This window comes from Callithrix jacchus, chromosome 18, assembly GCF_049354715.1.
Source record: "Callithrix jacchus isolate 240 chromosome 18, calJac240_pri, whole genome shotgun sequence".
In the NCBI taxonomy this organism is placed as follows: Eukaryota; Metazoa; Chordata; class Mammalia; order Primates; family Cebidae; genus Callithrix; species Callithrix jacchus.
In genome coordinates, this window is record NC_133519.1 from 27,786,765 (window position 1) to 27,800,617 (window position 13,853).

Genomic DNA, 13,853 nt, shown 5'->3' on the forward strand with positions numbered 1-13,853 from the left:
GACAAATACGTGGGAAGGACCCACTGACAAGAGTAACCCTGAGAATGGCACCCTGACCTTGCAGAATAGAGGATGCAGGAAGCAGCCACCAGCTCCAGCTCTCTGCTGAGATAACTTTGGGGTCTGTTGAGCCATGGTTTTAGTAAGTATGAAAATCAGACCCTCAAAAAATTGGGGCTTCTCTTTAGGACATAAGAAGAGCCAAACTGAATCAGTCACATAATCAGCCAAAAGCTTCGTTCTGTGCAGAGAGATGCACCAAAGAAAAGTCAGCTTCCATGGCATCAATCTCTAAAGGTTACAGGCATAACACGAAAACACCTTGGCTCTCCTGGACTATTCATAATAAAGTTGTAACCTCTTAATTTAGCAACATTTTTTATAAATTATATTATTAGCCTATGACTTTTAAAGTATCCTAAGATTCCTTTCTACTCTTTAAAGCAGTATTTTATTTATTTTCTTAATTGTGAAACTAACTTTTCCAAATTGCCAGAGGTGCATGCCTGGCTCTAGATTTCCAGAATTTGTTGACCCTACGAATGTCCTCTCTAAGTATACCACTCATGAGGATATAAAGTTCAATCATACTCCTTCCCTCTGTCTTTATTCTTCAATGTCGAAGAGCATTTTTTCAGCCATTCAACAGACTTAATGACAGATGACACGTTTTTGGCTAGGAAGACTATGATTTCACCATCCTTTTACTTCAAAATTCTTAGAGCCATGAACTGTTGGAGTTACAAAAGACCTTCAAGTTCACAGGGTACGACCCCTCATTTTACCTCTAGTTTACTTTAGTTTATAGAGTCTACAATTCAGAAAACTTGAAGGACATCATACAGCTAGTTGGGTGACAGGCTTAAAATGAGTACCTGGGTCTCCACCTCCTATCCTGGGGCTCTGTTCACTAAACCTGGATGCTCCATTCTCTTATGTGGATACAGTCGTACCACAGTCACATCACAGCAAGGTAAATATGTCTACACAGACATCTATACAAATATGTCTTATCTGAGTTACAGTGATAAATAAAGTACAGCAGGAAACTGAGTTATGTAACAATTGAAACAATCATGCCACCTTGTTGCTCAGAAGAAAAAATTATGCCAGGCTCTCCTGTTACATATATCCAATATGCAAAACTAACTCTAATTAAAAGAGAGCCTGACCAGGGAATGCCAAGGCCAAATGCATGGCCACGTGGTTTAATAACTGTTGTGACTTGTAGGTTGAGACCACTGGCGGGCATTTGTCACACTGATTTATGAGAGTATGGCTATAAATTATACATAAAACACCCTGAGTACCATAAATAGAGGCCACAGAATAGGGGAGAATGGCAGGGCCCCCCAAAAAGGCTCTCTTGTTTCTTCCATTTCTAAGGACATAGAAAGTATATGGAGAGAAAAAGAGAGAGGGAAAGATAAGATAGAAAGATAGATAATAAATTCTGGATCAAATCTTACTCTTTCTCATTTCCTCTTCTACCAAATTGCCTCCTCCTTCTCTTTGTGTTATCTTTTTCTAAGCTTCCTTTTTCCTTTCTTTGTACTTCATATTTGGTTGTGTCATAGAGTCCTAATTTATAGTGAAGAGGAAACAAGACATTGACAGATTCACACTGAATGTAACATCATAAGAAACTCCAGATATAGCAAAATATTAGCTCTGGTTTATAAACAATTATCTAGGAATGTCTTAGTTTGAAATGTGTTGTGTGTGTATATAAAGATGTTTACACACAAACACACATGACTATCCTCTTCTAAATAGCCGAGGGCATGGTCATTACAGTAAATGCCAAAAAGCTCTGATGAATGTTAACTATAACCATCCAACATTTGATCTTTGGCAAGAGCCAATCTGCACCACCTCAGGACTAATTTTTATTGGCAAATTCAGCAAACTCAGGAGAGGCCAAAGAAATGTTCTTAAGAATTGATTCTCCATTTGCCAAATCCTCATAGAGTGGTATCATTCTTATGGAGTCTATGGGGAGTTTTTTCTGGCCCCAGACACTCAGCTGTCAGCAAGGAGGAAATAGAAATAGCCCCATTTTAAATTCACAACCCACAGTTAGTGTTCCATACCTTTATCTTTCTCTCATCAGATTTCTCTCCCAGTGACTTTTCTCCTTTGCTTTCTCTGCTTCTCCCCACTGTCCAGAACAATGAAGGAGGAGTGATTGCTCAGGTCCCCAGTGATGTTACATCCTTTAACCAGACAGGGCTGAAGCCTGGGGAGGAATACATTGTCAATGTGGTAGCTCTGAAAGAACAGGCCCGGAGCCCCCCTACCTCGGCCAGCGTCTCCACAGGTGAGTGCCTCCAACCCTTCTCCCTATAGCTACCTACTAGGTCACTCAGGGAAAAGAACCCACAGGAGTGGAGAGACAAAAGAGGTGCAGAATTCCTCCCAGAGCTGGGACAATTCTGGTACCTGCGATGGAGTTACTCTACCAGATCCTTAGCTTATCATCTTCCTTATTACTCATCCTTACAAGCACTGACATCTGGGAGAGTGCTCCATGGAGACAATTCTTTTGTAATATTTCCATTGTATTCCTTCTGATCTTATTAAGAGCCCCATTTGTCAGCCCCTGGTGTCATGAGCTTTGGAAGCAGCAAGAGCTGACCCACGCTTACCTATGATGATATTTGGAGAAAGTCATCTGAACCTTCCCAAACCTCAATTTATTTTACCAGATAAGCAAGAATAATTTATGATAAACAAGAATACCTCCTTCATTAAGTTAATATGAGGATGGAATTAGATAAAGCACACACAGCGATCAGCTCTGTGCCGATGACAGTGAGTGCTCAATACTTGGTATACACACATATACTCAGAGAACATACTCAGAAGCAAAAGTGGTAGGAAACGAGTCATTCAGAAATCAGTAGGTATGGGTTGGGTCATTGTTCAAGGTGATGGCTTAAGTCTATTATAATTTCATCCCCACAGTTCACCTCATTCAAGATCATTATACTTCCAGGATTGATTCATTAATTGTCATATTTTGCCTTATTGTTTCCTTAGCTAACAAAGGATGTTCAATTTCAATGCTGTAAATGAGCTATTGTGATGTATAAATGTGTGTCCTCACCAAGAATATCTCCAAAGTTATAAGCAGCATCTGGCATAATTTTTTGTTCTCATTTTATTGTTGATGGAGCTGAAACTCAGAGGCTAAGCAACTTGCCCTGTCAATAACAGAAACTGAGATAGGTGACTATTGGTACAGCTTTATGTGTTTTTCATAAACAGAAATTGACATATTAGAAAGCCAGTTTTAAGTCCAGGACAAAAGGCCAAGGTGGCCAGAAATGGAAACCACAATGCAATGTAATGAGACCACGTTTATAGATTAGTGATTCATCCTCTGCTACTGAATCCAAACAAACAGCATCAGGTGCTGAGGCTTAAGCTCAGTTTAGCAAACGTTGGTTCGGAACAACTGTGGCAGTAGCTTGTGTTCCATCCATGCACCAGGGTTCTATGGCAGTACCTGGAGAACAGGATCCAGCAGGGAGCCAGACCTCTAATTCCTCCCTCTTCCATCCCTCCAACCAGGGCGGCTCTACTTTGATCTGTTTTATATTTTGTACATCCATTTAAGATTTTGTCCTTTTAAAAAAAAAGTTTACCACCCAGAAAGCTTTCAAACCATTGTTCTGATCCAAATAGTATGCTTTAGAAGAAACCCCATAACCTGTAGGAATCCCTCCAGAAGGCCAGTGGCTGGGGTTTTTCCACAGCTCTGTGCCCCAAGGTTATGCTAGAACATGAAGAGTTGACATTTGATGATGTGGAGCAGAAAGGTGTGATGTCCTTGCTCACCCATCATACAAGCATCACAACAACACTTCTATCACAAAACACAGGTTAACAAGAGAAAGCATTACTTACTTACTTACTTACTTATTTCGAGACGAAGTCTTGCTCTGGCGCCCAGGCTGGAGTGCAGTGGCATGATCTCAGCTCACTGCAACCTCTACCTCCTGGGTTCAAGCTATTCTCCTGCCTCAGCCTCCTGAGTAGCTGAGATTATAGGCACATACCACTATGCCCAGCTAAGTTTTTGTAATTTATTGAATCAAAGATTCATGTGACTCAGGAGCCTTCAGAAATGAAGATCCAAAGACCTGGGGGAAACTGTCTGTTTTTATGCTTAGGTTGTAGGAAGAATGGACAGCCATGTAGAAATGTAATCCGACAAACAGCTATAAGCTAATGGTAATAGTCCAAGGGAGAGACCCAGCAAGGCCTGTCTGCTCAGATTCTTCTTGGCCTCTCTGTGAAGCATTCCTTCTCTGCCTCCTCTATGGGGCAGGACCCTACTGGAATGAGGGTCCTCAAGGAAGAAGGGAGGAGGGAGAAAGTGACCTTTCTAGGTTTTATGACTTGCTTTGGGGAAGAGGAGTTCTAGTTCCTATTACCCGCCTTGAGGAAGCAGAATTCCGGTTTCTGTAAATCACCTCAAAGGCAGAAGGAGGGTCAGGGGATGGGAGGACTGACCTTGCTTCCGGGGCTGTTTCTGAGGCTCTTTCAATCCCCTTTAATTCAAAGTACTTAGCACACCAAGGTGCCAAACTTTGGGGTGTCCTGTGATGAGCCCAAGAATAGCATGTGCAGCTTCTCCTCTTCTGATATGAAATGTTTCAGGGTGCCCAAGCTACTCCTGTAATTTGATATTAAGAAAATATTAGTAAAAGACAAAAGGCTAAGAGGAGAAGATGGTTCATAAGAGGATAGAAAATACTGCAGTTGAGGAATGTTTTTCTCCTTGAATATTGAGAGAACGTAGAGAAGGTAGTCCAACCTTGCCTTAGTCTTACAGTCAAACCACATTCTTAACATTTGCAGTATTTTTTGGTTTGGCAGTTCCTTAAGATTAAAATTAAAATTCCAGATCTAAAAATTTGTGGTAAAGCTAGGCAGAATTATTTTCGTTTAAGAAAATATGTCCTTAATACTTTGGCTTCATCTACAGAGTCATGAAGAAATGGAAAAACATTTATTCCAGTTTACTTTTTTGAGCAGGGCTTGTGCTTGTTTAGAAATTAGGAGCAAAGCTGAGAGCAAGTTGATCCCTCCTTGACTGGAATGGAACATTGCTACCAAGTGGCCTACCAAAGGGCAGAATCCGAGAGTGGCTGCAACAAAGATGGTTGGCTCCCAATTCTGTGTGCTGTTTTTAGGAAACGATTGTTTAATTATTTCCTTCTGCTAAGGTCAGACCTACACCAACCCCCTACTGTGAAGCTCTGTGTCCTCATCAGGCACCCAGGCTGCCTTCTTCTAGGCAGGCCATTTTGTGAATGCAAATTACAAGACCTCCTGCAGCTAAAGACCGCTGTGCTACATAATCACATTCTAATATGTTCAATCCATTATGATTAGGGTTTTCTGGCTTTAAAGAGTTGAAGGACAAACGCCTTCTGTGGTCAGGTGCATTTCCCTGACACCTTTTTTTTTTTTTTCCTAAAAAACCCCAGTTTATTGAAATGCTTCCCCTTTCTCATGGATAAAGAGGATCATTCATTCATTCCATTTACTCAGCATTCATTTACTGAATGTCTACTATGTTTCAGGTATCATGCTTACATGGCAGGCAGCTAGGAGGCCACTTCCCCCATTTCATAATTAAGTTAAAATAAATGTGAAAGGCCTAAGTTATCTAAAACCACCAAGTGTAGCATGCTGAAAAGAAACTGGATATGTTCTGTTAAATCACATTAGTACCTCAAATATGAAAATCAGGACTTCATTTTAACTCCAAACCAGGTGGCACCCAAGTGGTCTGGTTATTTTCATTTTAGCTGGTGCTGGACCAAGAGTCCTAAGCAGCTTAAGAGAAGACAGGACTAGGCTAAGACCCAGAAAGAGGGAAGGGTGCCCAGAAAGGCTCAACCTTGAAAAACTGAGAGACTCAAAGTCCGCTTAAGACAGTCCTGAGGGAGAAACTTCATTCTGGAAACAGAGCAGGTGGTGGACCAGTGTCGACCATTTAGAAACAAGTCTTAGTCCAAACTCTCTAGTAACAAGGAAGAGATACTTACTTAAACTAGCTAAAGCAAAATAGAGAATTTATTGGAAGGACATAGAGTATCTCATGGGAACCCCAGGGCCAGAAATGCATCTGGGCCTCATAAAAGACTTGCACCAGAAAATGGAGCATCAGCAATCAAGTTATTCCATATATGTTTCCAGAAGCTCTGCATGGTCACTCGCTTCTCTCTCTCTTTCTCTTTCTCTCTCTCCCTTTCTCCCAGTTTTCCCTTTTCTCCAGATCAAATGTTTTCTATATCAGTATTAGAATGGTAGAGAATGGCCGCACCAGCTCTGGCTCTGCATGGTTCAGCACAGGCTAATTAGAGAACCAGAGTTCTGGTTTTAGTTCCAAGTCCTTAAAAAATATGAATGTTAATAATCATCTCCAGCTAGAAAGGTATAGTCTCAATAATAAATAAAAACATGGAGGCAAGAGTGTGTTGGCCATGCAGACATCCCATGAGAGTTGAGAAGACAATTTCCTATTCTCCTCACTTGGATGTTTCTTTTTCTTTCTCCTTCTGCATTCCCTCACCTCCCCATTATCTGATTCAGTATGAACAGAACCTCAAGTGGGTGTTGGAACCACAGGTGGTGGGCCCTCCAGGAAACCAACCAGCTTTCCAGGTGTTGCTGTGACCTGCACAATGCCGGAGGCCAGGGCTTATGAGGGTCATAGACTGGAGAACCTGGGAGAGGTGACTGCAACCCCCTTCTGGTAGAAATATGCAAGAACAGGTGGAGAAAAATACCCGTTAAGAGGCTGTTCCAAAGCCGGGGTCCTTTTATCCTTTTAACCAGAGGAGCAAGTTTACCGAGAAGGCGTGTTTCATGTACACAAACGCAAATGTCTTTTGGGTTTTTAAACAGTCTTAGCAGCTGTGTTGACTGGGCTATTGGAGTGGCTGAACAGGGACATCTTTTGAATACTCATGATGACCTCTTTGGCAACCAAGCTGGGAGTCTCGGATGTTTAGATGGGCTGGTCATTTCCTAGATCTCTCCTCAGGGCTCAACGAAGGTGACAGCTGAGTGGCAGACACATGCCAGAAACCCAATTCTCAATTCCCTGTCCCATGACCTCCAGAAAGAAACAGGGCCGACTCTTTCAATCTAGCAAGCGCCCCTCCCTGCCCAGACTGAGCAGTGCCGTCACCTGAAAACTACAGCCTGGTAAAAGAAGAATTAGACCAAGATTAGATTCTCAGAAAGGGCCTTCATTTTCCTCATCTGTAAAATGCAATAATAATACCCATCCTCTCTCTGATTGACCAGATTTCCGTAAGGAGGGGAAAGCTGACGCCCAAGGCTTATTTCTCACTCAAACTTTTTTTTCTGTTTGATCCTTCTTAGTCATTGACGGCCCCACGCAGATCCTGGTTCGAGATGTCTCCGATACCGTGGCTTTTGTGGAGTGGATCCCCCCTCGAGCCAAAGTCGATTTCATTCTCTTGAAATACGGCCTGGTGGGCGGGGAAGGCGGGAGGACCACCTTCCGGCTGCAGCCTCCCCTGAGCCAGTACTCGGTGCAGGCCCTGCGGCCTGGCTCCCGCTATGAGGTGTCAGTCAGCGCCGTCCGCGGGACCAACGAGAGCGATTCTGCCACCACTCAGTTCACAACAGGTACAGCTGCGGTGGAGGAGAGAGGCACAAGGAGGGAAAGGGGTGGAGCCAGCCGGTGGTGTCGTCAGAGCAAAAGGGGTATTGGGAATGAGGGAGGTGTGCCAGAGCGTCGGGCTTGTCACAGACACTGCGAGAGGTTTTCAGCACAGAGGAAAAGCAGAGCGCCGTCACTAGGAGAGGAGGACTAACTTCTCAGGCTACCTCTACTGCCGGCCCATCTGTGCTTGATAGAAATCCTTCCCCACTATGCGCCTCAGGTTTCCCGTTTGTAAAATGACAAGTTTGCCTTGAACACATGTAAGCATCCATATTGCTACTCCAAATGGCAATTTTGTGAGAATTCAGGAAAGGTGTCTCTTTCTCAAGGCACATCCTTACCATGTGCTGGAAATTGTCATCACAATTCTATACATCTACAATGACTACACCACCATGATGGTGTGCGCTGGCATTGCGCTAAGCCCAACCTGTACAACTCTAAGCAGACCTTCTGACAAATTCTGTGACTCACCATGACATTTGTAAGCACTAGCAGTAAAGCTAATATGAGTCTGACTCCCACCGACAGGAAGTTAATAAAGCCCATGGAAAACCTGCGTTGCTGTGATGACCAGCCACCCCTGCATTACCAAGGCCACTGGGATTCTTAAGGGGCTTTGCCAACACCTGGGAAAGGCCAGACCTTGGGTGACTTGCTCCCTGACTCTCTCAGTGCCCATCAGTCTGGCCAGCTAGTGGGCAAGTAGGACAGGCACCATCCAAAGGACGGGCTTCCTGGCACCCTTTATTGGGTCAATAAAGCACCGTGATCAGATTAGTGATTGTGTCTGCCATCCGCATTCTCAGTCTCACCCTCTTTGCCTTGGGGTGGTCACATGTCAAATAATATCTCTGCCAACTTCCAGTTGACCCAGGGATCAAAGAAAACTGATAACATCTATAAGGTCTAAGAATCAGCATCTTCACATGGGGTTAAGTCAAAGAACCACTAACTCAAGAATTCTACCTTGGATTGTGGCATAAGAGCCTGCTACAGAATGGAATGAGTCCAGAGACTTCAAAAAGATTCAATAAATAAGTAATAGCTCTGTGTTCCACTGGCTTTAAACTCCATTGATAAATAAGGCAAAGAGTGAAACAGATAGACACCAAACTGTCCCCTAGATTGCAGCATGTAGCTTAGTGTCATGACCAGATGGGTTTGCAAACTGAATAGCCACTGTGGACCTGGGCAAGTCTCTCCATATGGCAGAAGTTGGGGGACTACCCAGGTTAAGACAGCATGAAGGAACAAGTAGAGGCCTGAACCCTTGGAACAACCTGTCCCACAAGAGAGGGAACAGAAGGGTAATGCCCAGGCCCTACTGCAAAACTCAGCATTTAGATAAGCTTATTTTCTCCAGCAAAAGAGAGACAAGAGTCTTATAACAGGAAGGAAACATCAAGAGCAGGAAAGAGCTTGTCCCTTAAAAAGGAGCAAGTGCAGACTTTGACAAAATGGAGAAGGTGGGTTTGATTCTGAAAAAGACCCTTTTAGGTTTTCTCTCCAGCCCCTGGGCCAGATCCCATCCTCTCACCCAGGGGGTGCCCAGTGGGATTTGTACCGAACATATCTTGGAATCCCAAGTGACCAAACGTGCACTTGGAAACAATGAACTAAATTCTGTCTACTTCTCTTCCCTTCTGCTTCCTCACTGAACCAAAGATGCTTGTGTCCCTTCTTGGTTAATTCTAGGTCGGCTCTCACTTCCCACCCCTACAATACCACTTGCTCAGGGGGGTGGTATCTTCTGTGGGCCATGAGCCCTGCATCCTTTTCTTAATTTCAAGATAGTTTTGTTTGAAAAGTGGTTTCTTTATGCTCTGCTCCGAAAAGGAGTTTGAAGAGGCAAAAAAAGAGAAGAGAGCTCTTGAGCAGCATGGTGAAAAACAAATTCTTGATGTTCAGGTCGACAAGATGGAAGCAGGATTGGCTGGCGGCCCAGGAAAATTCCAATCAAGACAATTACATTCTGCCTCCTAGGAGCTCCCCCTGAGTTGCAGTTCATTGTTACATGGTTTTCTGTTTCCGGTTGCCTGGTGGATTGGCAGCTGTCAGCCAGCTGACTTCTTAATACAGCCTCAGCCTGCAAGTCAAATATGCTCCCCTCTGCTGGAGGAGGGTGAGGGGAAAGAAGGGATGAGGAGATGCAAACAGCACTGCAGACAGATTCTCCAGGCCTGGGTTGGCAGGTGCCAGTTGAATGATGAGAGGGTATCCAGCCCCTCACGATGAAGCCCTCAGTCATATCAGAGCTCCGCTTAAATTCAAATTAACCAAAGTGCTTTTCCAGGTGATGACTCTGACACTAGGAGTGCACTAATTGCACAGGCAATTAAAACGGAGATTTGCTTCCTGCATGGTGACTAGGATATTTGCTTGAGTTTAGAGCTGTTCTGAAAAAGGAAAGAATCCTGAACAAAGTGCACCATGGCCTGTGATTGGAGAGAAGCCAGCCCAGAAAACCAAGAAGCCAATCTCCAAAACCCCTCCCTGCCCTCAGCAGCTCTGGTTTCAGTTGCCCTCAGGAGGGAACTCCTGGGACCATTTCTCTCCTCTGGAGGTCTTCTCTTTAAGCAGATCCCTCAGGGTTCCAAGCACAGCCACCAGGGCATCTGGTCAACCAGAGGCCGCTGTTTTGACTTGAATGCCCCAGATCTCTCTTTATGGCTATTACAGGTTGAATCATGTTCCCTAAAAAGATGTCGAAGTCCCGATCCCGTATCTGTGAATGTGACCTTATTTGGATATAGGGTTTTTGCAAATAATCAAGTTAAAATGAGGTCATTAGAGTGGGCCCTAATCCAATATGACTATGTCCTTATAGAAAGGGGAAATTGGGCACAGAGACAGACATACCCACAAGAAGAACACCATGGTGAAAATGAAGGCTGCAATTGGGATGTGTCTTCCACAAGCCAAGAAACGCCAAAGATCACCAGCAAATCACTAGCAGCTACGAGAGGCATGCAACAGATTCTCACCCAGAAGGAAGCAACCCCACTGACACCTTGATCTTGAGTCTGTGAGACAATAATTTCTATTACTTAAGACACCCAGTGTGTAGTACTCTGTTATGGCAGCCCTGGGAAACTAATAGGAATATCCAAGTCCCAACAGCTCGAGCCCCTACCTGCTTGGTAGTGATGCTTCTCTCGGACTCTTCAGGAAATTCTTCCACAATTTCAATCTGGATGGCACTTGCCACCTCAGCTAAGAATCTGGCTGCAAATAGCAGAGTGGGGCTTCCTGCTCATACAAGACCAGCACTCTCAGTCAAAGCTATCCTGTTTTTCTGCACCTTCTCACCCTAAGCATTCTCAATGCCCCACAGCTGAAATATTTAACAAGACTTTTCTAAAACCTGATTTGTGTTTATCAAACACATACCACGTGCCAAGCACTATTCTAGGCACTGAGTTTACAGAATACACAGAGAGACAAGATCCTGGTTCACATGAATTACATTTCAGTGGAAGAACTGGACAAGGAAGAAAAGACACACCCAAAATTGTTCTGATCATGAGTGCTATGATGTAAAGTGAAATAAACGATCCAGAGGGATGGCCACATAGGGCTGAGCAGTTTGAAAAGGACTCTCTGAGAAGGTAATGTTTTAACTAAGACCTAGATGACCTAAGCCATGTGAGGATCTTGAGAACATTCAAGGCAAAGGCAAAAGCCAGTGCAAAGGTCTTGAGGTAGGAATAAGCCTGATGAGTTTCAAGAGCAGAAAAAAAGCAACATAGCTGGGACACAGCAAATAAGTGTAGATGTCATACATGGTGATATCTGAGCAGCTCAGCTCCCATCTACAGGGGTGCCCTCAGTGGCCCCTCCCTCCTACAGTTCAGACTTCAGGCCGGATCACGCAGAGCGCTGCCAGCCACAATTAGGAGTTTATAACAGGAAGCAACAGAAAAGTTTCAAGCAGGGGAATACTTAATCTAATTTACATTTTAGAGACTAGATATATCTATTCCAGTCTCAAGTCTCTCCACAGGGCCCCCCACTAGACATCTGTTTTTGCCTTGCCCTTGACCTGCTGACATTGCAGGCAACAGCTCAGCTCCCATCTACAGGGGCGCCCTCAGTGGCCCTCCCTCCTACAGTTCAGACTTCAGGCCAGAGGGAGCAAACAATTTCAACTCATCCTAGCTCTAACAACCACCTTCGCAGACCTCATTCTCAGGATTGACTTCTCTCAGGACCATTGACATTGGAGGTGTCTGGTCCCTTCAGAGACAACGCTGCCCCTTAATCTACAGGCCACAATCTCTATGATCAAAAATACAAAAAAAGAAAGAAACAAAAAGAAAACCCGAAAACATAGTCTTTCTAACATTTCTAAGGCCTGGGTTTTTAGCTGTGGAGAGCACTAGGTAGAAGTCTCAACCTTAACCCTAAACCTAAATTAATTTTGCTCCAGTTCACTTCGAGCTGCACATCTCAAGCCCAGCCCAGTCCCTTTGCCCAGCCTCTCCTTGTGCATGAAATGTAGGGGCATACAATGCAGGGGCAGGTGTTCCTCCACATGCCTCTCCATCCAAGTTCCTCTCTCCATCCAACTGCTAGAGAAATAACACACATAACACATCAAGAATGCATAGGATCTGGCAATCTAAAGTATAGTAAGTGAGGAAATATTTCGCAGGAAAACAAGCTGCAGAGACATAAATCTGCTGAAAGATTCACCCAATTTACATCACTAAACAGAACACTTTTCACTCCGAAGCCTCTGCGCTCAGACTGATTCACAGCATTTCAGTTTCCACAAGAACAATTGGTGGAAACTTGCCTTGCATTTGCAAATTAAAACAGTCCACTGGAGGTTTTCTCAGAATGAATGGCTAGTTCACCCCAAAGTTAAATTCAAGTGTCAAAGGCAAGAACTATTTTAAATGTTTTCAGTGACAGCTGTTCTGGGCAGCATCTTGTTGCACGGCAAGTTGTTTATGCTGTTTCTGCCCCAAAGAGGCCCGAGGAGATAGGCAGTCCTGGGAGAAAAAAAAGCAGTGGCCCCGTGGTCTTTCTGTGGCAACCCAAGTGAGCAAGCATTGGGGTTGTGGAACTCAGAAAAAGCTTCAGAGGCCACAGGAAGCCAGCCCAGGCCTTGGGCACCTATTTCTGTACAGGGCATCAAGCTATGTTCTGCACGTGGATTGCCTAATTCATGCAACAACCTGAAACGTTGGCATTATCTGCCCTTTTTACAGAGGTGGCCATCAAAGCCAAGCAAGGTTAAAAGACTTGCCCATGGTTCCATTACCAAAGATGTCAGAGCTGGGGATCAAACTGAAGCCTGACTCCAAAGCCTATATTATTTCTGCTACATCACATACTCCATATATCTTTTACCTTTACAGCTGTGTTTATGCAAGTAAACACAGGGGAAGGCACCTTATACTTCAAAATCTTGAAATCAACAGTTTTCTTTTTGTTTAGTGGTCAAATTTGATATTGTTCTATTCCATCTCCATCGCTCAGGAGCTGGCTCTGATTTTCTTTTACTGGGGTCTCCCTTGTTTTGTTTTTAAGCTCATGATGTTGACTGGCTCATTTTAAAGCTTCCAGAATGCCACTGGAACTCTTGAATGGAAATAGGGGAAGTACAAAGTGTGTCAATCTCCACCTCCCAAGTAATACTCTCACCTGTCCAAGGAATTTGTCATGGCAGACCAAAAAGCTAAGGGTAGCTACAGTGTTCACTCAAATGTGAGCTAGAGAGTCAGGGGGTGTGGGCTGTCACCTCCAATTGTTTCAGAGTTCAAGATGCACCACAAATGTACATGACATTATCACAAATAATGTTGGCGATGTCTGTTTTTAGAGATCGATGCCCCTAAGAACTTGCGGGTTGGTTCTCGTACAGCAACCAGCCTTGACCTCGAGTGGGATAACAGCGAGGCCGAAGTTCAGGAGTACAAGCTTGTGTACAGCACCCTGGCGGGTGAGCAGTATCACGAGGTACTGGTCCCCAAGGGCATTGGTCCAACCACCAGGGCCACCCTGACAGGTGAGTAAGACCCATCTCTTGAAGTGTGCTGGTTGCTGAGTCTACACCCTCATAGTTCTTTCCCCAACCCACCCACCTTACGAACCCATGGCCAGTTCCTTTGGATCTCATTTCTTA

At 44.2% G+C, this 13,853-nt stretch overlaps 1 protein-coding gene and 1 long non-coding RNA gene across 3 annotated transcripts in view; one reads left to right on the plus strand and one right to left on the minus strand.

The window, feature by feature from the left end:
* TNR (tenascin R) overlaps positions 1-13,853 on the plus strand; it is a 440,410-nt gene that overhangs the window by 367,804 nt on the left and 58,753 nt on the right. For both annotated transcript variants that reach the window (XM_002760337.6, XM_017966077.4), the window contains 3 exons: positions 2,170-2,320; positions 7,411-7,680; positions 13,551-13,736. In XM_002760337.6, the coding sequence (XP_002760383.3) occupies positions 2,170-2,320; positions 7,411-7,680; positions 13,551-13,736 (607 nt within the window). The remainder of the gene's footprint in view (positions 1-2,169; positions 2,321-7,410; positions 7,681-13,550; positions 13,737-13,853) is intronic.
* Positions 1,538-2,232, minus strand: LOC144580254 (uncharacterized). Its single transcript, XR_013529501.1, has 2 exons — positions 2,094-2,232; positions 1,538-1,581 (listed from the first exon to the last, which is right to left on the minus strand). It is a non-coding gene; the product is annotated as an uncharacterized LOC144580254 (long non-coding RNA).